This window comes from Gigantopelta aegis, chromosome 6 (assembly GCF_016097555.1).
Source record: "Gigantopelta aegis isolate Gae_Host chromosome 6, Gae_host_genome, whole genome shotgun sequence".
Lineage (NCBI taxonomy): Eukaryota > Metazoa > Mollusca > Gastropoda > Neomphalida > Peltospiridae > Gigantopelta > Gigantopelta aegis.
The window spans coordinates 4,653,414-4,681,202 of record NC_054704.1 but is presented as its reverse complement, the minus strand read 5'-3'; the positions used below and the strand labels follow the sequence as shown (position 1 = coordinate 4,681,202).

The window sequence follows — 27,789 nt, the reverse complement described above, 5'->3', positions numbered from 1 at the left end:
AAAGTGTATAACTTCATGGTGGTCACATCATTTCATTATTTGTGTAGATTTGTGGAAATGTAATCATGATTGTAATCATGATTGTTAGACAATGTTTTCGCAATCGTAATCGATTACTTTCAGTTATTTTGTAATCGTAATCGTAATCGTAATCGTGACATTTTAAAGTAATCGTAATCGATTACTTTTGTCAAGTAATCGCCCCATCTGTGATACACGTTTTACACACATGGAAATGGAAAATCTTGGGCAGCTGGGACATTTTGGGCTTCAACACATGTCCTACCGTTACCCAAATTCATGTCTATTGTGTGCATTTATTGTGTGCGTGTGTCACTTACAGCTGTCAAAACTTCTGAAATATGCAATCTAAGATATACAATGTTAATTGTAATCGTGACATTCTAAAGTAATCGTAATCGTAATCGATTACTTTTGTCAAGTAATCGCCCTATCTCTAATATATATATATATATATATATATATATATATATATATATATATATATATATATATATATATATATATATATATATATATATACATACAGACATGTATGCCCGTCTCTCTCTATCAATTGGTATGTTTTAAGAGAATATTTGTGTGTGAAGAATATTTCTTGATCGTGATAATTTATTTTTAGTTCCCAATATCAGGAATTTTACGACAATGAATATTCCATAATAGTGTAGACGCGATATCGTATTTCTTATTCACAAAGGGTTTAAACTTCCTTGAAAACTTGTATGTGGTATTGTTGGTGTTATATGGCTGCATTGATCTTCTTTATATCACCGACGCTAGTTGTTACATAGTATAAGTTATAATCGGAATTACAGAACAGAATATAATAGTTATCAACTGTCGGGAATAGCTAGCAAGATAAACATTATTTTGTTTTGTTTTTAAATCACCATCAAAGCGTGGTGGGATACAAACACAAAGAGATCAGAAAACATCAAGTTCGTTTGATATAATAGTGCTTAAATATGATGGTTATGCCAGTGGGCCCTATCACCAACTGTTCATGTAGTGTATCCAAAATTTCTATCACAGATGGCCATGACAAAAAGGGCTTCCTGACATAATTTGACATTTTTATTAATGTATTTTGTCTCTAAGATATTTTAGCAATATCACATGTTCCTGTATGTGTTGATTGTATGTGTTTGTCTGCGTGAATCTTTGTATTAATGCCTTGCTTTTTCCCTCTGTCAAATACACAAAATACACGTTTTACACACATGGAAATGGAAAATCTTGGGCAGTTGGGACATTTTGTGCTTCAACACATGTCCTACCAATACCAATTGGGACATCTTGGGCAGTTGGGACATTTTGGGCGTCAACACATGTCCTACCAATACCCAAATTCATGTCTATTGTGTGTATTTATTGTGTGCGTGTGTCACTTACAGCTGTCAAAACTTCTGAAATATGCAATCTAAGATATACAATGTAAATTTTTTTATAATATTAATATACTACAATACAGTAATTGCATAGTATGGAATTACAATTCTGGGTAAAAGTTAAGCTGTACTATCAACTCCGTAATGATTTTTAAAGTCTCATTTCAGTGTTATTTTGGCCCATTTCCGTCCTTTATGGTCCATTTCGATCTGTTTCGGTCGCATTTCGGCCTGTTTCTGTTCTATTTCGGTCCCATCTCGGTCCATTTCGGTCAGCTTTGGTCCGTTTTGGTCCTTTTCGGTCCCTTTGGGTGTTTTGTCGGTCCGTTTCGGTCCACTTCGGTCCTTTTCGGTGTTTCGTTGGACCCCAGACAGACTGTATGTGGCGTGTATGTGCGGTCCGACTGTTGTTTACTGAATAAAGGCCCGTAGACTGGATGCGACGCGTGTGTGCGGTTCCACTGTTGCGTTTAGTGAATAAAGGCTCACAGACCGTATGTGGTGCGAGTGTGCGGTCCGACTGTTGCGTTTACTGAATAAAGGCTCACAGACCGTATGTGGTGCGAGTGTGCGGTCCGACTGTTGCGTTTACTGAATGAAGGCTCACAGACCGTATGTGGTGCGAGTGTGCGGTCCGACTGTTGCGTTTACTGAATGAAGGCTCACAGACCGTATGTGGTGCGAGTGTGCGGTCCGACTGTTGCGTTTACTGAATGAAGGCTCACAGACCGTATGTGGTGCGAGTGTGCGGTCCGACTGTTGCGTTTACTGAATGAAGGCTCACAGACCGTATGTGGTGCGAGTGTGCGGTCCGACTGTTGCGTTTACTGAATGAAGGCTCACAGACCGTATGTGGTGCGAGTGTGCGGTCCGACTGTTGCGTTTACTGAATGAAGGCTCACAGACCGTATGTGGTGCGAGTGTGCGGTCCGACTGTTGCGTTTACTGAATGAAGGCTCACAGACCGTATGTGGTGCGTGTGTGCGGTCCGACTGTTGCGTTTAGTGAATGAAGGCTCACAGACCGTATGTGGTGCGAGTGTGCGGTCCGACTGTTGCGTTTAGTGAATGAAGGCTCACAGACCGTATGTGGTGCGAGTGTGCGGTCCGACTGTTGCGTTTAGTGAATGAAGGCTCACAGACTGTATGTGGTGCGAGTGTGCGGTCCGACTGTTGCGTTTACTGAATGAGGCTCACAGACCGTATGTGGTGCGAGTGTGCGGTCCCACTGTTGCGTTTACTGAATAAAGGCTCACAGACTGTATGTGGTGGGAGTGTGCGGTCCCACTGCTGTGTTTACTGAATAAAGGCTCACAGACTGTATGTGGTGGGAGTGTGCGGTTCCACTGTTGTGTTTACTGAATAAAGGCTCACAGACTGTATGTGGTGAGAGTGTGCGGTCCCACTGTTGCGTTTACTGAATAAAGGCTCACAGACTGTATGTGGTGCGAGTGTGCGGTCCTGCTGTTGTGTTTACTGAATAAAGGCTCACAGACTGTATGTGGTGCGAGTGGTGCGAGTGTGCGGTCCGACTGTTGTGTTTACGGAATAAAGGCTCACAGACTGTATGTGGTGCGAGTGTGCGGTCCCACTGTTGCGTTTACGGAATAAAGGCTCACAGACTGTATGTGGTGCGAGTGTACGGTCGGACTGTTGCGTTTACTGAATAAAGGCTCATAGATGCGGCGCTTGTCATATAACGGGTAGCGTCTATGACTAACCTAATTCGAGTACTTTTTTTACAGGTATCCCGTACATGTTTCAAGTACAAGGTTACTTGACACAGTCGTACTAGATGAAATAAAATTACATACATTTTTTGCCCAGATGAAACTAATGTTTTTCGCAACCAATACACTCACATTTATCACCAATCACAGAACTTGTGGTATTAACTGCTCTATCAATGTGCACCTCGAACTTTGACCCAGCCGATATTTATTTGGTTAGTACTACCTTTAGGCTCAGATCAAGCAATACGTTATGATCTCACGACCAGTAGTATTGTATACTATATTTACAGGATATTAAATGAGCTTCCATTTCCTATCATGTTTATGTCTCGAGTGAAATGATTTTCACTTGTCACGAGCTTAGCGAGTGACAATGAAAATTATTTCACGATGAACATAAACATGATACGAAATGGTAGCGAGTTTAATATCTAAACCTGTTACCCATAATCGATCTTAATTTATATCACACAACTCGTTTGGCTGACGTTCCTGTTAGGTTGCAGTGCGCCAATCGATGACGTCATCAAGTGTTATTTGGCGCTCTTGTGGGACGTATCACTTTGATATGTACCAAGATATTTTTAACCATATGGGTAATAATGAAATTATCTGTTCTTCGAACGTTAACCTGGATACTGAACCTCCACATACTATCAATATTATCACATGTTAAACATGGCATTCGAAAAGTAGATTATTTTTATTACCATACATGTAAAAGCTTTTTTCAGTCGCTAGATGGCTGAAGTAAAGAAGACAGTGCTAGTCGTATTAGTTATGTTACCAAACACTAAAACCCTTTCTGATTACTATTCACGGATTCGGGACGCTCTTCTGCTTTGCAAATCATTCCTTCGGACGAGATACTAATTAGAATGATACGTAACCTGTATTTTAGTCAGCACCAAATGTCAGTTCAGGTCAAAAGCATGCAAATGTGTAGAGGATTTTCACCGGAATACTCAAGTCGATACTTCAGCACACCATATCTATACAAAATCAGTCCTAGAATTTGAGGTAGTCGAACCTAGGCTAAATAGGGATGTAGTAACATATTTACAATTCCAACATATAAGCCCACGATACATATAATTCACACTTAGTCCTTCCCACAGGGAACGCCATTTTTATACTATGGGATTTAAAACAAGTTATTTTTATCTGAGCAGATTGTTTACTAAATTGAACCAAAAATAGTGTTATTGGTTGATTCCCCTCCCCACCAAAAAAACAACAACAAAAAAAACAAAAACGAACAAACAAAATAAACAAACAAACAAAAAACCCACAACCAAACAAAAACCAAAAAACACTTTTACGTTTCTTCTTAGTCAAACAAAACTGATTTTTGTTTTGTAGGAGGATGCGACGGACTATACAAGAGCGATTGCGGTTTTAGTTCATGAGAATCGTATAAAGTAATTTGACGACAGTTCAGTAGCTAAACTTAACAGTTAATAAAACTAGTTAAACACTTTCCTCTCACGCTTTCCTTGCAGCTAGACACCGAAATACCAATATCTATTTATACCAGCTAGTGACTGTGGAGTGTTTTCTTGTGTACCCTCTGCGGAATCGTCCAGTGATGTTGAAGACCGCGTTTCGTTCTCCAGTACAGCGGGACTCGGGAGAGATTTGCGGAGATCGTCATCAAGTAATGTATGTGTAGGCATACTAGCGGCCCCGAGCTGACGCAAGTGACACGGCCAGAAATCGATGTGAAGACTGGGTGACAGATCGGAGACGTAGCCAACGCACGGAACAAAAACTTCGTCGCCAAACAACTCATGTCTGAGTTCGCGTGTTGTCGCGTGCAGATAGCCGCGTAAATTCATCGCTGTGGAATTCAATTCTTACATTGTTTTACACGATATATTGGAATTACTGAATTACTTATAATTTTCGTTGATAATTCTGATAATGTTTAGTGTAGACAAAATAAGTTACAGATGATTGGAAGAAAGCTGTAAAAAAATAATTTTAAAAAGTATTAAATGGAAGTGAAAATGTTGAACTTTACAACAAATATTTCCGAAGATGGTAACAGAACAGAAGAACTATTTTTCATCCAGAGCCCTAGCATATATTTATGGTTGTTTGTGATTCTGTCTGCGGGCGTGTTCGCGCTGGGGCTGTTAGGGAATGTTCTCGTGTGGTTCGCGGTTTGGAGAAACCCGCGCATGAGGTCGGCTACTAACGTGTTTCTCGTCAACTTGGCCGTCGCCGACTTTCTCGTCATCCTCGTGTGTCTCCCGCCAACCGTGCTCAATGACGTCACGGGCCAGTGGCTGCTGGGACAGGAGATGTGTAAAGCCATCCAGTATCTACAGGTAGATTTAAGTGTTGATACCTTTATTATCATTTATTTATTTTTAATTTATATTTAAATTATGCATCATAAACTGTATACTATATACAGTAGAATCTCGTTGGGTTTATTACCAAATGTTGACATCCAATGACCGATAAATAATAAATCAATGGTGCCCAAACCATGTTTGGATTGAGGCACGTTAATAAAATTAAATACATAATTGTGATCTAGTGGTGTCGTTAAACAAAGACAAACCTTAACATTAACTACATGACCCCTCAAAAAATACAAAAATATATAATACAAAAACGAACAAAAACAAAACAAAACTATATTATTATTATTATTATTATTATTATTATATATATATATATATATATATATATATATATATATATATATATATATATATATATTAATTAAAATCTGTACTCCCTTGACTGATTAACATTAAAGCATACTAATAATAATATTGTTAACCGGATGTCATATAGGAACTACCCATTCAAAATCAAGTTTGAATGCCTTTTTAAGTTTTACATGGTAATATACTCTAAATTGCATTAAATATCAACTGAACAAGAAATGGAACGTGAATACTAATTTAGTTTTATTTATTTATTCATTTTGAATCCTATATTTTGTATATATTAAAACTGTCACTGTGTGCGTGTGTGTGTGTGTGTGTGTGTGTGTATTGTTTATATATAATATTATACATATTACAAACACGCGCGCGCACAGTGTTATCTTTGTTAGCCCAGCGTATCTTCAGGTCGTAAACTAATGTTCGCTGACAAATATTACGCTTATCTCGAGCCACCGATATCTCGATCTATTTGGTTCGGTCCCTTGAAAATCATCAGTATTCAATATTTTTTTATCAATTGCAAAATGAATGCTTGAACCTGTTGTAACCAAATATATTGACCATCTATAGACGTTAGTGTGTGTTGGAAAAGTCCCACTCGCAATACAATGTGATGACATCCATCGTAAAACTATGTACATGTATATACATTGAAAAAAATATGTGCGACAAAACAACCACTTAAATAATTTAAGTGTACAATCACGGTAGTTTCATCTTAATTGCACAGCAGGTGTTGTCTGTCATTTCCAAGACGGCAGTGTTGTCCAAGGTTTCCGATTACTGCTGACATGACAGGTGGTGTCTGCATGTTATGACATCGGCAATCAGTCATACCAATATCCTCCGTCCAGTTAGCAGTAATACAGCATAAAATTAATTACCTGTTTCTCAGGAATACTGACTGATGTACTTAAATGAAAACGTCTACTGCTGATTTAACTGAATCCATTTCGACAAATCGGACAAAGAACATTTAAATACTAGGGATATAAACGTTTCAAAAACTAATAATAAGTAAATCATATTTATTTATTTATTTATTTATTTAAGAAAGAAAAAGTCAATAATGTTTAACATGAAATAGTGTAATTCGTTCTGCCGTTCGTGTCATTTATTGGTAATAAATGTGGCAGTGGTTGTCGTCATGAAATATTGTAAACTAAAGCACTGCAACTGTATACGTAACAAAAGCGGATGTGTACCGGCGTTCTGTTGTAAAACTGAGCGTGGCTAGTGCTGGCTGTAACGATATTCTGTTGTAAAACTAAGCGTAGCAAGTGAAGGCGCTGTAAGGGCATTCTTTTGTAAAACTAAGCGTAGCAAGTGCTGGCGCTGTAAGGGCATTCTGTTGTAAAACTCAGCGTAGCAAATGCTGGCTGTAAGGACATTCTGTTGTAAAACTAAGCGTAGCAAGTGCTGGCTGTAACGACATTCTGTTGTAAAACTAAGCGTGGCTAGTGCTGGCTGTAAGGACATTCTGTTGTAAAACTAAGCATAACTAGTGCTGGCTGTAAGGACATTCTATTTCAAAACTAAGCGTGGCTAGTGCTGGCTGTAAGGACATTCTATTTTAAAACTAAGCGTGGCTAGCGTTGGCTGTAACGACATTCTGTTGTAAAACTAAGCGTGGCTAGTGCTGGCTGTAAGGACATTCTATTTTAAAACTAAGTGTGGCTAGTGCTGGCTGTAAGGACATTCTGTTTTAAAACTAAGCGTGGCTAGTGCTGGCGCTGTAAGGGCATTCTGTTGTAAAACTAAGCGTAGCAAGTGCTGGCTGTAACGGTATTCTGTTGTAAAACTTAGCGTAGCAAGTGCTGGCTGAAAGGACATTCTGTTGTAAAAATAAGTGTAGCTAGTGCTGGCTGTAAGGACATTCTGTTGTAAAACTAAGCGTAACTAGTGCTGGCTGTAACGACATTCTGTTGTAAAACTAAGCGTAACTAGTGCTGGCTGAAAGGACATTCTGTTGTAAAACTAAGCGTGGCTAGTGCTGGCTGTAACGACATTCTGTTGTAAACTTAAGCGTAGCAAGTGCTGGCTGTAGGGACATTCTGTTGTAAAACTAAGCGTGGCAAGTGCTGGCTGTAAGTAAATTCTGTTGTAAAACTAAGTGTGGCTAGTGCTGGCTGTAACGACATTCAGTTGTAAAACTTAGCGTAGCTAGTGCTGGCTGTAACGACATTCTGTTGTAAAACTAAGCGTGGCTTGTGCTGGCTGTAAGGACATTCTGTTGTAAAACTAAGCGTAGCAAGTGCTGGCTGTAACGACATTCTGTTGTAAAACTAAGCGTGGCTAGTGCTGGCTGTAACGACATTCTGTTGTAAAACTAAGCGTAGCAAGTGCTGGCTGTAAGGACATTCTGTTTTAAAACTAAGCGTAGCAAGTGCTGGCGCTGTAAGTACATTCTGTTTTAAAACTAGCGTAGCAAGTGCTGGCGCTGTAAAGGCATTCTGTTTCAAAACTAAGCGTAGCAAGTGCTGGCGCTGTAAGGACATTCTGTTGTAAAACTAAGCGTAATAAGTGCTGGCTGTAACGACATTCTGTTGTAAAACTAAGCGTAACTAGTGCTGGCTGTAAGGACATTCTGTTGTAAAACTAAACGTGGCTAGTGCTGGCTGTAACGACATTCTGTTGTAAACTAAGCGTAGCAAGTGCTGGCTGTAAGGACATTCTATTTTAAAACTAAGCATAGCAAGTGCTGGCGCTGTAAGGACATTCTGTTTTAAAACTAAACGTAGGAAGTGCTGGCGCTGTAGGGACATTCTGTTTCAAAACTAAGCGTAGGAAGTGCTGGCGCTGTAAGGACATTCTGTTTTAAAACTAAGCATAGCAAGTGCTGACGCTGTAAGGGCATTCTGTTGTAAAACTAGCGTAGCAAGTGCTGGCGCTGTAAGGACATTCTGTTGTAAAACTAGCGTAGGAAGTGCTGGCGCTGTAAGGACATTCTGTTGTAAAACTAGCGTAGCAAGTGCTGGCGCTGTAAGGACATTCTGTTGTAAAACTAGCGTAGCAAGTGCTGGCGCTTTAAGGACATTCTGTTGTAAAACTAAGCGTAGCAAGTGCTGGCGCTGTAAGGACATTCTGCTGTAAAACTAAGCGTAGCAAGTGCTGGTTGTAAGGGCATTCTTTTGTAAAACTAATCGTGGCTAGTGCTGGCTGTAAGGACATTCTGTTGTAAAACTAAGCGTGGGTAGTGCTGGCTGTAAGGACATTCTGTTGTAAAACTAAGCGTAGCAAGTGCTGGCTAGAACAATGTTCTGTTGTAAAACTCCGTGTACCAAAGGACATTACAACATATCCAGTACACTGACGCAACACACTATTACATCAATATTTACTTGCCTTTGTGTGACACTCAATAGATGATGTGTCGTTAGACCTTCGTTTATTCTTTCATTCATTTATTCATTCATTCATTCATTTATTCATTCATTCGTTCATTCATTCATTCATTCATTCATTCGTTCGTTCGTTCATTTAGACATTGAGAGGGTGGGGCGTTGCCCAGTGGTAAAGCACTCGCCTGATACGCGGTCGTTTAGGATCGATCCCCATTGGGCTGTTTCTCGTTCTAGCCAGTGCACTATATCAAAGGCCATGGTATGTGCTATCCTACCTGTGGGATGGTGCATATAAAGAGTCCTTGCTACTGATGGAAAAATGTAGCGTGTTTCCTCTCTATGACTTTATGTCAGAATTACCAAAAGTTTGACATTCAATAGGCGATAATGAATAAATCAATGTGCTCTAATGGTGTTGTTAAACAAAAACAAACTAACTTGTTTTAGTCATTGATTGATTGATTGATTGATTGATTCACTGGTTGATTCACTGACCATTCATTCCATTCATTCATTCATTCATTCATTCTGAGCTATTGTAGACATTACAATAAGCAGTAACACACTGGGTGTAGAGAAAAACAAGTTTTTAGGTAAGAACTGTTGTTACAGTTAGAATAATCACATAGAGTTTTACATTTCAAAACCGTTTCACCGTGTGCCACTTTTGGCAAGCGATCACTCAATCAATAATGAAATTTTTCCATTATTGCATTTAAATATGGCACGCGTAGGCATGGCAAACATTCACGTAGAAGTATTGATTCTGTTTGATTGATACACTAAATAAAAATCGTTCGTACATTAAAACCTGTTGTGAACAGAGATAGCCCAAGAGAGGCGAAATAGTTCCATGTGACAACAAACTGTTAATTAATCATTTAAAAGGGCATTGCTATTCCTTTTGTTGACGAACTGACAGGTGCGTGACGGAGCGGAACATACATCTCACTGGAAGAGATCTGGGTGCTTGCCCATAATCGAGACCATCTGAGAGTATGTACTGTTATGGAGTGGAGCGACATGCATGCACACCGTTTCAAACTCAAACATATGCATGCAGTGCAACTCAAATGTTTTAAATCGTGCATAGCCAAATATCATCAAAAAGTACATTGTTTTGAACAGTTTATGTGTATAATTAAGATCTCGAAATGGTTTCATGGATGTTAAGTTTTGTACACGCCCACCCCAAACTCTATATGTAGCAAACATATAACATATGTTTTACTACATCATAAGCTATATTTATATACCATTAATAAAATATATTTACCAATTTTCGCAATTGTATTATATCTGTACTACTACCAATGTTATAGTTATACTATTTCTGCTCCTGTAAACCATGTCCTACCGTTGAACACATGTCCTTATATGCTGTAGAATACGGCCCGAGTGTAATAAATTCTTGTCTTGTCTTGTCACTGACGTTATCAGTAGAAGCTGTTGTTCTAGAATACGGCCCGAGTGTAATAAATTCTTGTCTTGTCTTGTCACTGACGTTATCAGTAGAAGCTGTTGTTCCTGATGGAGCGAATCTGCCAAAGGTTATTGAACCTTCGTAAGCCAAGGTACCATACCGTACGAAATGCAGTAATTATACAGAATGGTACCTTGGCTTGCGAAGATGACGTCATTGATGCTACCACCCATTGCACCTTGTTACACGTACCGCCCTTGTTCATAAGTACCCACCCACATTCCGCTCTAGTCAGGTAGTCAGGTGTGATGAGAATATGTTAAATCGCTGGCCTGATGCGTGGTTGGTATAGGATCGATCCCCGTTGGGGGTCCGTTGGGCTATTTCTCGTTCCATTCAGTGCACTACGACTGATATATAAAAAATCGTGGCATGTGCTATCTTGTCTGTGGGATGATGCATATAAAAAAACCTCGCTGCAAATGGAAAAATGTAGCGGGTTTCCTCTCTAAGACTGTATGTCATAATTACAAATGCATGTCACCCAATAGCCGATTATTATTGTTGTTGTTTTTTGTTTGTTTGTTTTTTTGTTTTGTTTTTTAAATAATTTATTGTCCTCAGATTACTGGCAATGTCAAGGTTGGGGTGCCTTGAATCATTGTCTTACATTTCATAATATTTACATATAGTTATACATACGTAGTGTATACATACATACATACATACATACATACATGCATGCACACCTACATACATACATACATACATACATACTTACACTCATATTACATATACCAATACTTCATATATGCTTTCAAAACATAGTCATACCCTATTAATGTATATGTACACCCATAATGAAATGATTTTGATCTGAGAGTCAAAGAAAAGAGAAATAGGGAAGAAAAGGAAAGAAAGACAGAAAAGACAGAGGGGAGAAAGCAAAAATTTGTTTATGGGGTTCAGGCTAATTCAAAAACAATAAAATAATAAAATTTAATAAGCGAAGCAAAATAGTGTCTATCAGTTAATATCCACACTTAATGTCATATAGAGAAGAAGCAGTTACGAGTAGATATGGTGGATGTAAGATTCATAAAAGAGATAAATCTAGAATTGTATTTCCAAACATGTTATGGTATGTTTGTAAATGTTCACGACGTAGCATTTATGGAGCAGAATTGTCCTGGTATCTCTAACACACAAGGCGAGCGCTGTACGAAACGCTCAAGAGCTTACAGCCTGTCGGCGAGAATAACCTCCCCTGATAATAACAATACCAGGACGTTGCCGGCGATTACTTCTAATCGTGATGTACTGCACCTTATTTATATTTATCACGAGGCAGTCGCAATGACTATTTGGAATACCCCTAGAGAGTTTTAAGGAGTCAAGATGTCGCTTGGTTGATTGAGCAATGCTATTCTGTTGTCTGTCCAGCGTGCGACCCTTACCTCCCCTTAACTCGACGTTAATTATGAAATGGTGGAATTGTTGATTTCGAGTCGACATTGATATATGGCTTGCGTAAACTGCATCATACAGAAACAGACTTGAGTTTGAGTCATATCTGCTGGAAGAAACTCACAAACATAAAGGAAGTGACGTGGATCAGTGTTAAAGTGATCCACCGAGCATCGTATGATCCATCAACCTTTTCTGTTGGGTTGTTGTTGTTAAGATTGCTGGGGGTATGTTTTTTGGGGGTGGGGGTTAGAGTTTTTGGGGTTTTACTGTTGGATGTAGATTATGCGGCGATAACAGTCTCTCTCTCTCTCTCTCTCTCTCAGGTATTATTGTGGTAATCGCATGTTATTATAGTTCACATCAAAGCTATATTGTTTGGTGTAACTATTCCAGTCATGGTGTCTCATACCGTAGTTAATGACCTTCATGAAATCACTAGTCCGTCTGATATTGTTTCCCGGAGATCTCGGCCTGGGCGCCATTATCGTTTTGTCCGATTGATCAGGAGATGGCTTATTAACGTCTGCCATAAAACCTTTTGAAAACATCCGTAATCTCTGGAATGGTAGAGTCATGAGCAACCAAGCAGCTGTTGAGCCAGGCAGATTTAACAGTGCTCGTAGTCGACATAAACTGGACATCACATAAAATAGGTACTACAATGTCTTAATACGTTGGCAAACATCCCGGGTCGGGCATTTTGAGTCTTTTGTCAGAATCGATAAAACGTCTGTCCGGATAGCAAGACGAGGAACTATGTTTATATTATAAACCTCATTATAAGTTTCTCTGTTGTTTCTGAAAATATGCCGATGTTTTCTCACTCCCTTCTCTCTCTCTCTCTCTCTCTCTCTCTCTCTCTCTCTCTCTCTCTCTCTCTCTCTATATATATATATATATATATATATATATGTATGTGTGTGTGTGTGTGTGTGTGCGTGTGCGTATGTGTGGGCGAGACGTAGCCCAGTGATAAAGCGCTGTCTTGATGCGCGGTCGGTTTGGGATCCATCTCCGTCGGGGGGACCATTGAGCTATTTGTCGCTTCAGGCAATATACCACGACTGGTATATCAAAAGCCGTGGTATGTGCTATCCTGCTTGTGGGATGGTACATATAAAAGATCCCTTGCTACTAACAGAAAAATATAGCGGGTTTCCTAAATAAGACTATACGTCAAAATTACCAAATGTTTGACATCCAGTAGCCGATGGTTAATAAATCAATGTGTTCTAGTGGTGTCATTAAACAAAATAGATGTCACGGGGATTCTATAATTCCCGTAACTGAATAAAACACGATTATCAAAATATCTCTCCTAACTGTATATCTATTAGATCTCTCTGTAACAGGCTGATAAACCCTAGTATGGCTCGTCTCTAGGTATGATCAGAGATACGATCTTATATAAAGTATATATATTTATAGCACGTTTAGCTCACTAGAAACACAACAAAACACAATACACTTTGGAATCTGTATTAATCTACGCTGACAAATGTACAGCCGTAGTAGTTAATTAATAACAGCAACAATATCAACCCAGAACTGATCACTTAATTAGTTAATCTCTAGGTGTCTAGTTACACAATATGCGAATCACTTCACCGTTACACCACACCCACACGTGTGATAATTGAGAAACGCTTCCAGGAGAAGTTAATTAATAAAGGAATTACAACACCATTCCTAACTGGTTAATTTTTAATTAACCCTTACTACTCGTTCAGTAACGTGTGATAATTTAGGAACGCTTCCAGGGGAACTTAATTAATAAAGGAATTACAGCTCTATTCCTAACGGGTTAATTTTTAATTAACCCTAACTACTCATTCAGTAATCTTGTAACACAGAATTATACTGGTACCTATCACAATAAAGACAATAACCTACAGTTTACCCAGGTCGTCTAGGATGACTGGCTAAGCTTTATATTACCAAATACTCGTATAATGTTAGAACAAAAAGTCTACGATTTACTTCGTCAGATGACCGAAGACACTGTCTAAAGAATATTGGTATAATACAGTATTAAAATATTTAAAGTCACATCAATCACATCAAGGTTATACACAGAGCAGAAATGATATTTACCAAAGTCCAAACGGACTAACGTTCCCAGGAAGCTTCCTTTTCCGTTTCTCCTCGATATCTCTAAAACACTAGCTATTTATTATAAATCAGGATTTTGCCTGGGGGTACAAGGCGGTACCTCACGTATCATCTCATATTCCAACTCTACTAGAGTCGATATATTTCTCTCTGATCGTCAGACTTACTGACGCCTTGGTCGCCAAAATCACGGTCGTCGAAACCGCACTCGCAGAGGTATTACGTAACTACTCGCCACATGGCCTCCACAGCTGGACTAAGTGCATATTGGAATGCCCGATCGCGCGAAGTATTACGTAACAAGTTGCCCACCTGGGCTACGGGCAATGAAACTGTACACGGCCCTCTAACACAATTAAAATCGCCACAGGCGAAACAAATTTAAGAGCATGTACCGTCACACACCCCCACCTCAAAAAGGATATTTCCTCTACTCTAGGAATAGAGAAATATACTACATTAAAACAAAGGGGTGCGTTAACCGACGCATACGGGCATTTATAACACATGTAATAATAAGGTGACTACCAGTAATCACACTGAGTCTCTGAGTCCCTGGTATACAAATAAAATATATATAAACAAAACAGAAATAAAGAATGTCAACACATTATCATAACGTTCAACTTCGGGATAGGGCATCAGCGATTACATTGGATGTGCCCTTGATATGTTCAATGGTAATTGGGTATTCTTGCAGAAGAAGACTCCATCTCAAAACTCTCTGGTTGGAGGCTTTCATTAGGATGGTCCAGTCCGTCTTCGTCTTCTTGGAACAGCACAGCTCCAGCACCCACGTCACTGGCACCCACAGCTAGCTTGAACGGCATTCGGTAGTCTGGTGCTGCCATCACGGGAGACGAGTAGCGCCTCTGCTTGAGACGGTTGAATGACTTCTCGCATTCACCTGACCAATGGAACTTCGTTTCCTTCTTTCTCAGCGTCGCACGTTTTCCAGGTTTTCTCCGATAGGCATGCTGTCGACGCGGTGTAGCGTTGGGTTCCAAGCGCACATCTTGGCTTAAGGTATTGGTAACCGTTGGAAGGTCCCGACAAATGGAAACATTGTCTTGTATCAATGTAGTCAGCCTTGCTCGCTGGGGGTTCAAGTCTGCTAGAATCTGGCCGTTGGCCAACTTAACCTCTGCAGTTTTGACGTCATCACAGGAAATTGAGTGTCTCTCAATTTGGACCGGTCTCTCTGGAACTATCGGCAGTCTGTCAAAATAACCTTTTAGCAAATTGATGTGACAATACCTACTTTTCCTAACCCTATCAGGAGTGTTTATCACATACCCTGTCTCATTAACCCGTTTGTGCACAACATAGGGCCCGAAATACCTGTTCTGTAATGAACCCCGTTTAATGGGAAGGTACAGCAGCACCTTATCCCCTGGTTTAAATTCCCGACTCTTAGCCTTCCTATCAAACACTGATTTTATTTTGCTCTGAGCATGGGTCAGTTGCTTCCTAGCCTTCCTATCCCTAACTCTCCTATTCATTAATACTCCCTTGTCCACAGTTAACAAGGTAGTGCGAGCTGCCAACAAACTTGGATCAGCCCCCTGCTCTAGAACTAACTCTTGTCTATTACAAGGTGAATCCCCTCTATCAAACACAACTGGTTCCATTCCCCTCTGCGGGAGATCAACAGGTTCCACCACATTTAATTTGTCAGTTGACTTATCTACCCTTTTACTGATAACCTCATCCACTCCAAATTCATGGCTCACACACGTATCAGACAAATCACAAATATCCTCTGCGTCTTGTGCTAACCTACTGGCCATAGCCCTAGTCTTTACACACGCAGGATAACTAATCTCATCAACCTCACACTCTTTTATGGGTAAAGGGCTGTCTTTAATTAACAGTTGGTCACATTTCGGCTGACAACACTGACTAGTCAAATCATTTCCCAACAAAACTCCTATGTTTTCAACAGGCAAGTCCTTCACAACACCCATAATGACTGGTCCCGTCACAAACTTCGAACACAAGAAAACCTTATGTAACCTGACAACCATATTTTCTCCAGTAACCGAGGTTAAAACCAAACTACGTCCTATGTCTGAATTTTCAATACCAGCTAAACACTCTTGCGTGATCAAACTCTGACTACACCCGGTATCTCTATAGATTGATATTGCCTTAGGACGCAACTCTTGTTTCACATCACAAACCATACCAGTGGACACATACGGGTTTACTTTCTCTGCCATGGGACTAACCATTAACTCTCTCGCTAACGGAGCTGACCTCACTAAACCGACCACTTGCGCATTATCGCGTTTCCTTTTAAAACAGTCCCCGAAAAGATGGTTATCCTTTTTGCAGTAACTGCACTGTGGACGAAAAGTTCGTGCATTGGCTGATAATGCAGGTCTATCCTTACTTTGCCCACCAGGTGCATTCCTTGCCTGACTAGCTGACCAACTAGATGACTCTCCCCGATAGTTACTTTCCCGGGAAAAACCTGGCTGAAATTTCTTCTTATCACCCTGTTGTAAAGAGCTACCCTGTACTGCCTGAGCTTTGTGTATTAACACGTAATCATCTGCCACTATGCCTGCCTCCTCTATCTTTTTGACATCACGATCCTCTAAATGAATACGTAAGCTAACTGGTAATCCATTTTTAATGTCCTGTAAGATCAACAACTCCCATAACTCGGTATATGACTCTACCTGATGAGAAACAACCCATTTATCAAACATCCCTGCCTTCTTAGCCACAAACTCACTATAAGACTAACCCTGCGTTTTTCTCAACTCGCTATACCGTAAACGATAATCCTCAGGTCGTAATTCATAAGCCCTCAACACTGCAGACTTAACTAGGTCGTACTGACTTGCTCGCTCATCACTCATTGAATTATAAGCTATATTAGCCTTCCCCTTAAACTTAGACACGGCTAACAATGTCCACTTAGACTGCGGCCAATTTAGCTGCTTAGCGGCCCGTTCAAAAAGTTGAAAGAACATGTCTACCTCCTGATCGTCAAATACAGGCACTGATCTATAAGCCTCCGACATGTTAAAAACCATTTCCTGCCTCTCGTCTAACTTCTTCAGTATTCAACTTTAACTCATGTTCCACTTTTAATTTTTCTAACTGGAATTCTCTATCCCAATGTCTATCTTCTCTATCCCCTCTCTTCTCTTTCTCTCTCTCTCTCTATCCCTCTCTCTATCTCTCTCTATCCCTCTCTTCTCTCTTCTCTCTCTCTCTCTCTCTCTCTCTCTATCTAATGCACGTTCTTCTCTTTCGTACTCAAGTTTTTTAAAAGCTAATTGTTGTTCCACACTTAACTCATTTATCTCTATCTCTGGAACAATCTCACTGTCTTCCATAACAGGCCTATCACCAAAAACTTCCTGGATAATAATTGTCTTTATATCACCTAAGGTTTTAGCTGATGTTAAATCAATTTCTCGCTCACCCGCGATTCAACTAACTCGGCCTTACGTGCTCGCTTAATCTCCACTACACTGAGCGTAGGCCTATCCAGCAAATTCTTATCCATGTTTAGATATGACGCACTTATTATTAATTAATTTTCTAGTGAACAACGTGCTACTTCTGGTTAATTTGTAAAATTAATTTATAAAGCCCCCATTTACAAACAATACTTTTTTAAATATGCATGTCCCGTTTCAGATCCGGGACGAGCCCCCCAATTTTCTACTCCTGTCACGGGGATTCTATAATTCCCGTAACTGAATAAAACACGATTATCAAAATATCTCTCCTAACTGTATATCTATTAGATCTCTCTGTAACAGGCTGTTAAACCCTAGTATGGCTCGTCTCTAGGTATGATCAGAGATACGATCTTATATAAAGTATATATATTTATAGCACGTTTAGCTCACTAGAAACACAACAAAACACAATACACTTTGGAATCTGTATTAATCTACGCTGACAAATGTACAGCCGTAGTAGTTAATTAATAACAGCAATAATAACAACCCAGAACTGATCACTTAATTAGTTAATCTCTAGGTGTCTAGTTACACAATATGCGAATCACGTCACCGTTACACCACACCCACACGTGTGATAATTGAGAAACGCTTCCAGGAGAAGTTAATTAATAAAGGAATTACAACACCATTCCTAACTGGTTAATTTTTAATTAACCCTTACTACTCGTTCAGTAACGTGTGATAATTTAGGAACGCTTCCAGGGGAACTTAATTAATAAAGGAATTACAGCTCTATTCCTAACGGGTTAATTTTTAATTAACCCTAACTACTCATTCAGTAATCTTGTAACACAGAATTATACTGGTACCTATCACAATAAAGACAATAACCTACAGTTTACCCAGGTCGTCTAGGATGACTGGCTAAGCTTTATATTACCAAATACTCGTATAATGTTAGAACAAAAAGTCTACGATTTACTTCGTCAGATGACCGAAGACACTGTCTAAAGAATATTGGTATAATACAGTATTAAAATATTTAAAGTCACATCAATCACATCAAGGTTATACACAGAGCAGAAATGATATTTACCAAAGTCCCAAACGGACTAACGTTCCCAGGAAGCTTCCTTTTCCGTTTCTCCTCGATATCTCTAAAACACTAGCTATTTATTATAAATCAGGATTTTGCCTGGGGGTACAAGGCGGTACCTCACGTATCATCTCATATTCCAACTCTACTAGAGTCGATATATTTCTCTCTGATCGTCAGACTTACTGACGCCTTGGTCGCCAAAATCACGGTCGTCGAAACCGCACTCGCAGAGGTATTACGTAACTACTCGCCACATGGCCTCCACAGCTGGACTAAGTGCATATTGGAATGCCCGATCGCGCGAAGTATTACGTAACAAGTTGCCCACCTGGGCTACGGGCAATGAAACTGTACACGGCCCTCTAACACAATTAAAATCGCCACAGGCGAAACAAATTTAAGAGCATGTACCGTCACACACCCCCACCTCAAAAAGGATATTTCCTCTACTCTAGGAATAGAGAAATATACTACATTAAAACAAAGGGGTGCGTAACACATGTAAAAACCGACGCATACGGGCATTTATAACACATGTATAATAAGGTGACTACCAGTAATCACACTGAGTCTCTGAGTCCCTGGTATACAAATAAAATATATATAAACAAAACAGAAATAAAGAATGTCAACACATTATCATAACGTTCAACTTCGGGATAGGGCATCAGCGATTACATGGATGTGCCCTTGATATGTTCAATGGTAATTGGGTATTCTTGCAGAAGAAGACTCCATCTCAAAACTCTCTGGTTGGAGGCTTTCATTAGGATGGTCCAGTCCGTCTTCGTCTTCTTGGAACAGCACAGCTCCAGCACCCACGTCACTGGCACCCACAGCTAGCTTGAACGGCATTCGGTAGTCTGGTGCTGCCATCACGGGAGACGAGTAGCGCCTCTGCTTGAGACGGTTGAATGACTTCTCGCATTCACCTGACCAATGGAACTTCGTTTCCTTCTTTCTCAGCGTCGCACGTTTTCCAGGTTTTCTCCGATAGGCATGCTGTCGACGCGGTGTAGCGTTGGGTTCCAAGCGCACATCTTGGCTTAAGGTATTGGTAACCGTTGGAAGGTCCCGACAAATGGAAACATTGTCTTGTATCAATGTAGTCAGCCTTGCTCGCTGGGGGTTCAAGTCTGCTAGAATCTGGCCGTTGGCCAACTTAACCTCTGCAGTTTTGACGTCATCACAGGAAATTGAGTGTCTCTCAATTTGGACCGGTCTCTCTGGAACTATCGGCAGTCTGTCAAAATAACCTTTTAGCAAATTGATGTGACAATACCTACTTTTCCTAACCCTATCAGGAGTGTTTATCACATACCCTGTCTCATTAACCCGTTTGTGCACAACATAGGGCCCGAAATACCTGTTCTGTAATGACCCCGTTTAATGGGAAGGTACAGCAGCACCTTATCCCCTGGTTTAAATTCCCGACTCTTAGCCTTCCTATCAAACACTGATTTTATTTTGCTCTGAGCATGGGTCAGTTGCTTCCTAGCCTTCCTATCCCTAACTCTCCTATTCATTAATACTCCCTTGTCCACAGTTAACAAGGTAGTGCGAGCTGCCAACAAACTTGGATCAGCCCCCTGCTCTAGAACTAACTCTTGTCTATTACAAGGTGAATCCCCTCTATCAAACACAACTGGTTCCATTCCCCTCTGCGGGAGATCAACAGGTTCCACCACATTTAATTTGTCAGTTGACTTATCTACCCTTTTACTGATAACCTCATCCACTCCAAATTCATGGCTCACACACGTATCAGACAAATCACAAATATCCTCTGCGTCTTGTGCTAACCTACTGGCCATAGCCCTAGTCTTTACACACGCAGGATAACTAATCTCATCAACCTCACACTCTTTTATGGGTAAAGGGCTGTCTTTAATTAACAGTTGGTCACATTTCGGCTGACAACACTGACTAGTCAAATCATTTCCCAACAAAACTCCTATGTTTTCAACAGGCAAGTCCTTCACAACACCCATAATGACTGGTCCCGTCACAAACTTCGAACACAAGAAAACCTTATGTAACCTGACAACCATATTTTCTCCAGTAACCGAGGTTAAAAACCAAACTACGTCCTATGTCTGAATTTTCAATACCAGCTAAACACTCTTGCGTGATCAAACTCTGACTACACCCGGTATCTCTATAGATTGATATTGCCTTAGGACGCAACTCTTGTTTCACATCACAAACCATACCAGTGGACACATACGGGTTTACTTTCTCTGCCATGGGACTAACCATTAACTCTCTCGCTAACGGAGCTGACCTCACTAAACCGACCACTTGCGCATTATCGCGTTTCCTTTTAAAACAGTCCCCGAAAAGATGGTTATCCTTTTTGCAGTAACTGCACTGTGGACGAAAAGTTCGTGCATTGGCTGATAATGCAGGTCTATCCTTACTTTGCCCACCAGGTGCATTCCTTGCCTGACTAGCTGACCAACTAGATGACTCTCCCCGATAGTTACTTTCCCGGGAAAAACCTGGCTGAAATTTCTTCTTATCACCCTGTTGTAAAGAGCTACCCTGTACTGCCTGAGCTTTGTGTATTAACACGTAATCATCTGCCACTATGCCTGCCTCCTCTATCTTTTTGACATCACGATCCTCTAAATGAATACGTAAGCTAACTGGTAATCCATTTTTAATGTCCTGTAAGATCAACAACTCCCATAACTCGGTATATGACTCTACCTGATGAGAAACAACCCATTTATCAAACATCCCTGCCTTCTTAGCCACAAACTCACTATAAGACTAACCCTGCGTTTTTCTCAACTCGCTATACCGTAAACGATAATCCTCAGGTCGTAATTCATAAGCCCTCAACACTGCAGACTTAACTAGGTCGTACTGACTTGCTCGCTCATCACTCATTGAATTATAAGCTATATTAGCCTTCCCCTTAAACTTAGACACGGCTAACAATGTCCACTTAGACTGCGGCCAATTTAGCTGCTTAGCGGCCCGTTCAAAAAGTTGAAAGAACATGTCTACCTCCTGATCGTCAAATACAGGCACTGATCTATAAGCCTCCGACATGTTAAAACCATTTCCTGCCTCTCGTCTAACTTCTTCAGTATTCAACTTTAACTCATGTTCCACTTTTAATTTTTCTAACTGGAATTCTCTATCCCAATGTCTATCTTCTCTATCCCTCTCTTCTCTTTCTCTCTCTCTCTCTATCCCTCTCTCTATCTTCTCTATCCCTCTCTTCTCTTTCTCTCTCTCTCTCTCTCTCTCTCTATCTAATGCACGTTCTTCTCTTTCGTACTCAAGTTTTTTAAAAGCTAATTGTTGTTCCACACTTAACTCATTTATCTCTATCTCTGGAACAATCTCACTGTCTTCCATAACAGGCCTATCACCAAAAACTTCCTGGATAATAATTGTCTTTATATCACCTAAGGTTTTAGCTGATGTTAAATCAATTTCTCGCTCACCCGCGATTTCAACTAACTCGGCCTTACGTGCTCGCTTAATCTCCACTACACTGAGCGTAGGCCTATCCAGCAAATTCTTATCCATGTTTAGATATGACGCACTTATTATTAATTAATTTTCTAGTGAACAACGTGCTACTTCTGGTTAATTTGTAAAATTAATTTATAAAGCCCCCATTTACAAACAATACTTTTTTAAATATGCATGTCCCGTTTCAGATCCGGGACGAGCCCCCCAATTTTCTACTCCTGTCACGGGGATTCTATAATTCCCGTAACTGAATAAAACACGATTATCAAAATATCTCTCCTAACTGTATATCTATTAGATCTCTCTGTAACAGGCTGTTAAACCCTAGTATGGCTCGTCTCTAGGTATGATCAGAGATACGATCTTATATAAAGTATATATATTTATAGCACGTTTAGCTCACTAGAAACACAACAAAAACACAATACACTTTGGAATCTGTATTAATCTACGCTGACAAATGTACAGCCGTAGTAGTTAATTAATAACAGCAATAATAACAACCCAGAACTGATCACTTAATTAGTTAATCTCTAGGTGTCTAGTTACACAATATGCGAATCACGTCACCGTTACACCACACCCACACGTGTGATAATTGAGAAACGCTTCCAGGAGAAGTTAATTAATAAAGGAATTACAACACCATTCCTAACTGGTTAATTTTTAATTAACCCTTACTACTCGTTCAGTAACGTGTGATAATTTAGGAACGCTTCCAGGGGAACTTAATTAATAAAGGAATTACAGCTCTATTCCTAACGGGTTAATTTTTTAATTAACCCTAAACTACTCATTCAGTAATCTTGTAACACAGAATTATACTGGTACCTATCACAATAAAGACAATAACCTACAGTTTACCCAGGTCGTCTAGGATGACTGGCTAAGCTTTATATTACCAAATACTCGTATAATGTTAGAACAAAAAGTCTACGATTTACTTCGTCAGATGACCGAAGACACTGTCTAAAGAATATTGGTATAATACAGTATTAAAATATTTAAAGTCACATCAATCACATCAAGGTTATACACAGAGCAGAAATGATATTTACCAAAGTCCAAACGGACTAACGTTCCCAGGAAGCTTCCTTTTCCGTTTCTCCTCGATATCTCTAAAACACTAGCTATTTATTATAAATCAGGATTTTGCCTGGGGGTACAAGGCGGTACCTCACGTATCATCTCATATTCCAACTCTACTAGAGTCGGTATATTTCTCTCTGATCGTCAGACTTACTGACGCCTTGGTCGCCAAAATCACGGTCGTCGAAACCGCACTCGCAGAGGTATTACGTAACTACTCGCCACATGGCCTCCACAGCTGGACTAAGTGCATATTGGAATGCCCGATCGCGCGAAGTATTACGTAACAAGTTGCCCACCTGGGCTACGGGCAATGAAACTGCACACGGCCCTCTAACACAATTAAAATCGCCACAGGCGAAACAAATTTAAGAGCATGTACCGTCACAATAGACTGTAACAAACTTTTAACTTTCTCTATGTGTCTCTGTTTGTCAATCGTTTCGTGTACGTTTATTTCTAATTGTGTGTGTATCTATCTGCCTTTCTGCCTATCAAAGACAGAGATAAAATACCTTGTGGTTGAATAAGGAAGGAAATGTTTTATTTAACGACGCACTCAACACATTTTATTTACGGCTGTATGGCGTCAGACATATGGTTAAGGACCACACAAATATTGAGGGAGGAAACCTGCTGTCGCCACTTCATGGGCTGCTCTTTTTGATTTAGCAGTAAGGGATCTTTTATATGCACCATCCCATAGACAGGATAGCACATACCACGGCCTTTGATGTACCAGTCGTGGTGCACTGGCTGGAGCGAGAAATAGCCCAATGGGCCCACCGACAGCAGGGTTGAAAATTAACATTAAAACCATGGTCGCCAGCAGGGCTAGTTCAAGAAAAATCTTACTCGTCCTTCTCAAATTCAACTAGCCCTCCAGTTATCACATTCAAATTTAACTGCACAGCCAAATTCAAAACTAGAATGTTCTTTATTGAATAATAACGATGTGCTCATCGTATATAGTCCCGTTTGCTTCAAAAGGAAACCGATGAATTGGCATGTAACTTCATAATGAATAAAGTTAAAATTCATATACAAACATGTTATTAAGTTTTAAACCCATAATAACTCAACACTTTTTGAGAAAAGAAATCCAGTATAAATAAAAATGTTTCTTTACAAATTACATATCAAATCTCATTTTAATACAGGGGTGAAGACAAAATGCCAGAAAAGCCAAAGTATGTAGCTTGATTTGCATTGTCTGAAGTAAAAAACCAAACAAAAACAAACAAAAACAAAAACATATGCAGTACAAAGAGAATAAAGGCACAGCTGCACATGCTTTAGTATATAAACTAGTCTGGGTCGCAGTCCTCTTTGTGGCGATGCGAGAGGGACGAAATAAAACAAAATGCCGATACAAGAGGGGGAAACATTTCCAGTAAAGGATTTCTTCAAGAGTGGCTGTCCTCCTATAGACAAAGCATGCACACTTTTGTGTGTTTAATTTGGATATTGTAAATGCTACAGTAGTAGGCTACTAATAAAATAAATATCGAAAGAAAAATTAAATCTGTGACAAAAAACAACAATAGTTTACCAAAATATATGATGTATCATATTACAAAGCATAAAAACGTACTTATTTATTACAGTAATATCTGGACAGTTATGTCATCATGTAAGTCCTGGTGTCACTTTAGATCAGATCTCTTCTTATTTCATGCAAATCGCTTAAACGTAAAACAATACTGACAACGACAATATAAAATCGATGGTCGCCCAACGTACTACCTTTATAAAATTCTTAGTCGCCCTTAGCCAATAAAGGTCGCCACGGGCGACCGGGCGACTGCTAATTTTCAACCCTGCGACAGAGATCGATCCCAAACCGACCGCGCATCAAGCGATCGCTTTACCACTGGACTACGTCTCGCCCCCTTGTGGTTGAATAATGAATTAGTTAAGACCTTGAAATAATGCCACATCATTGGTATGTTTATTCGTTAGCATGTCTGTATAATAATCAGCGCATTTGTAAATCATGTGTACACCCCCACCATATTAAAATCATTCGTGCCGGTAGCTATCTTTGTAAATGAATGAATGAATGAATGTTTAACGACACCCCAGCACGAAAAATACATCGGCTAATGGTTGTCACACTATGGTAAATGCAAAAACAGTAAGTGATGAGCAACATCAATATAAAAATTCAAGATTCAAATAAAAACACAGTGTAAAGAACTGTATAAAAATACAAATATCACAGATAGATACTGACTTTTACTCAAAATTTCAATTTTGTGCTGTATTGGCCATTCTCAAAGAGAATGTTACACCCTGCACCACGGTGAGGTTACAGCACGCGCAGGGGCTATCTTTGGAATTTCATTTACTATTTTTATTTGATTCTACAGTGACGGCAGCCAGTCTAGCACAAATCTGTAATGTTTTATTGATAGCCTTCGACATGTCATTCTTCCGTGGCTTTGAAACAGAGTCACACATTGATTTGTAACACACTGTGGCCATATACTGGGGATCCATTCGCACTGTTTTCCTAAAATAGTCTTTCATTACCAGTATTAACAAATAATTGTCTTAAAAGAAGAAACTTGTATCCTAATGGAATATGAAAACACGTCATCCATTGCTTGAACTATTCTATGTATTGCAGTGTTTACAGATATCAATTTACTTTCAAGTAAAAAAGTATTAATAAATGTAGATACCTGACACACTATGAAACACAATTCGAAGCGTATCTACCTTGTTGCTAATATAAAGACAATCGTAATTATAAATGTCTAACCATGTAGTTAAAATGAAAATATAATGTTGCTAACGGTGCAATATTTCTACTGGTAGCCGCCATTTTCAAAAAGAAAAAAAAAATCAGTTAATGTTAGTGAATATTCGTTGATTTCCGGTACATGGTTTAGAACTCATACATATTTGTCTTGATTCTCCATCAAAAGAGCAAAGTTATTTTAACATACAGACCAATCTCTAAAAACACTAGTCTCCACATGACAGCAAAGTGACTGGTAAATATCACGTTACTTCACTAAACAAAGCACATATCTGCGACGGAGCGGATAAAGTTATTATAATGTGATTAATAAAACCAGTATATTTGTGAGACCGTTATTTGTTATGGTACACTACGTTACTCATGTTGGCCGCCATTGTTTAAACTGTCATGCGGGACATGTTCTAATGTCAACGAGATCAGGTTTACTTCTAGGTATCATATCGACGCCGTGGCAGGTTCCAATAGATCAAATCAATTCCTATTGCCGATAATGTCAACGTTTATATCGACACACCCAGGCAGTTCACCAATAAAAAGTGTAGTACCTCAAATTTAATCCACCTATAAGAAAATTGGTGGGGGGGGGGGGGGGGGGGGGGGGGGCACAAATCATTTAAGAGATTTGATTAACGTTTTTATTACCAACCGATATTTTTTGCTGAAAATCGCTTTTCCATTTTTGTGAGAAATGGGCATGGAAACAGATGCCAGAAAGTAGCGTCTGAACTGAACTGAACTTTATTTCTTCTCAGGCCGTAAACCACGGCATATGAGGTACATAATACAATTATACATATATTTTGACAAGATGGCAAACGTATAAGTATTTCACATAAATAAATAAAGAAAGAAAGAAAGAAATACATACATACATACATAAAATACATATCCATATATGTATTTTAGCCGTGGGACTTAAAAGTATTCATAATAAATTTACAGACAATTGACAATTTACGAAGGACACCGGTTTTCTTGCTGTTGAAGATATTATAAAAATTTATATGTATTAGGTTTTGATTGACAATATTGTGGTAAGTAAATAGTTCTGGGTTTTAAAAAAAATGGGCATTTCAGTATATAGTGGAACTCGTCTCCGATGTGGTTGCAGAGGGGACATATTCTATCATGTAGTGGTATTCGTGTCCATCTACCTGTTTCAATGGGGGAGATTATGGTTTGAGAGTCTAAAACGTAATAGTGGACACCAATGTTTTTTCTCAAGTGATGTTAAATATGTCTCAAATGTAACACAATCTTTTAACAGTTTGTAATTTGAAGCTTTTCCGGAATTATCGATATGACTGTACCAGTTTGTAGGAATTGATCTGTAAGTCTTAAAGAAATAAATTCTTTAAAAAGTGTAGCACTTGCAATTTTATTACATTGTGACATCCATATATAAATACAACCAATGTTATCCAATATTGATTTTACAAAGTCTATCCATTTGAAACATCTGAAACACATATAAAACCTGATGAACTGTTTCACTTGTTACTAACCACTGATCCGATTAACACGAAACCAGTGATAGTGGTTTCCGATTCAAACCAGGACGTGGTTCCAGACGCAATATTCGCATTGCATTGCGTGGATTAATTTTTAACATCTTTTCCAGAAAGAAACATATATATTATTGTTTTATTGATTATAAGCGTACACATGACAATATTGATAGAAGCTGGAGAAAACTAATTTCCTCTGGAATTAATGGATGCATATTAT

General features: G+C 39.3%; 1 protein-coding gene across 1 annotated transcript in view; it reads left to right on the top strand.

The window, feature by feature from the left end:
• The first annotated feature begins 5,102 nt into the window (after nucleotides 1-5,102).
• The window catches only part of LOC121373903 (orexin receptor type 1-like), a 54,796-nt gene continuing 32,109 nt past the window's right edge, over nucleotides 5,103-27,789 (top strand). The window contains exon 1 of the mRNA XM_041500715.1: nucleotides 5,103-5,477. Coding sequence (XP_041356649.1) covers nucleotides 5,142-5,477 — 336 coding nt within the window. The 5' untranslated portion in view covers nucleotides 5,103-5,141. The remainder of the gene's footprint in view (nucleotides 5,478-27,789) is intronic.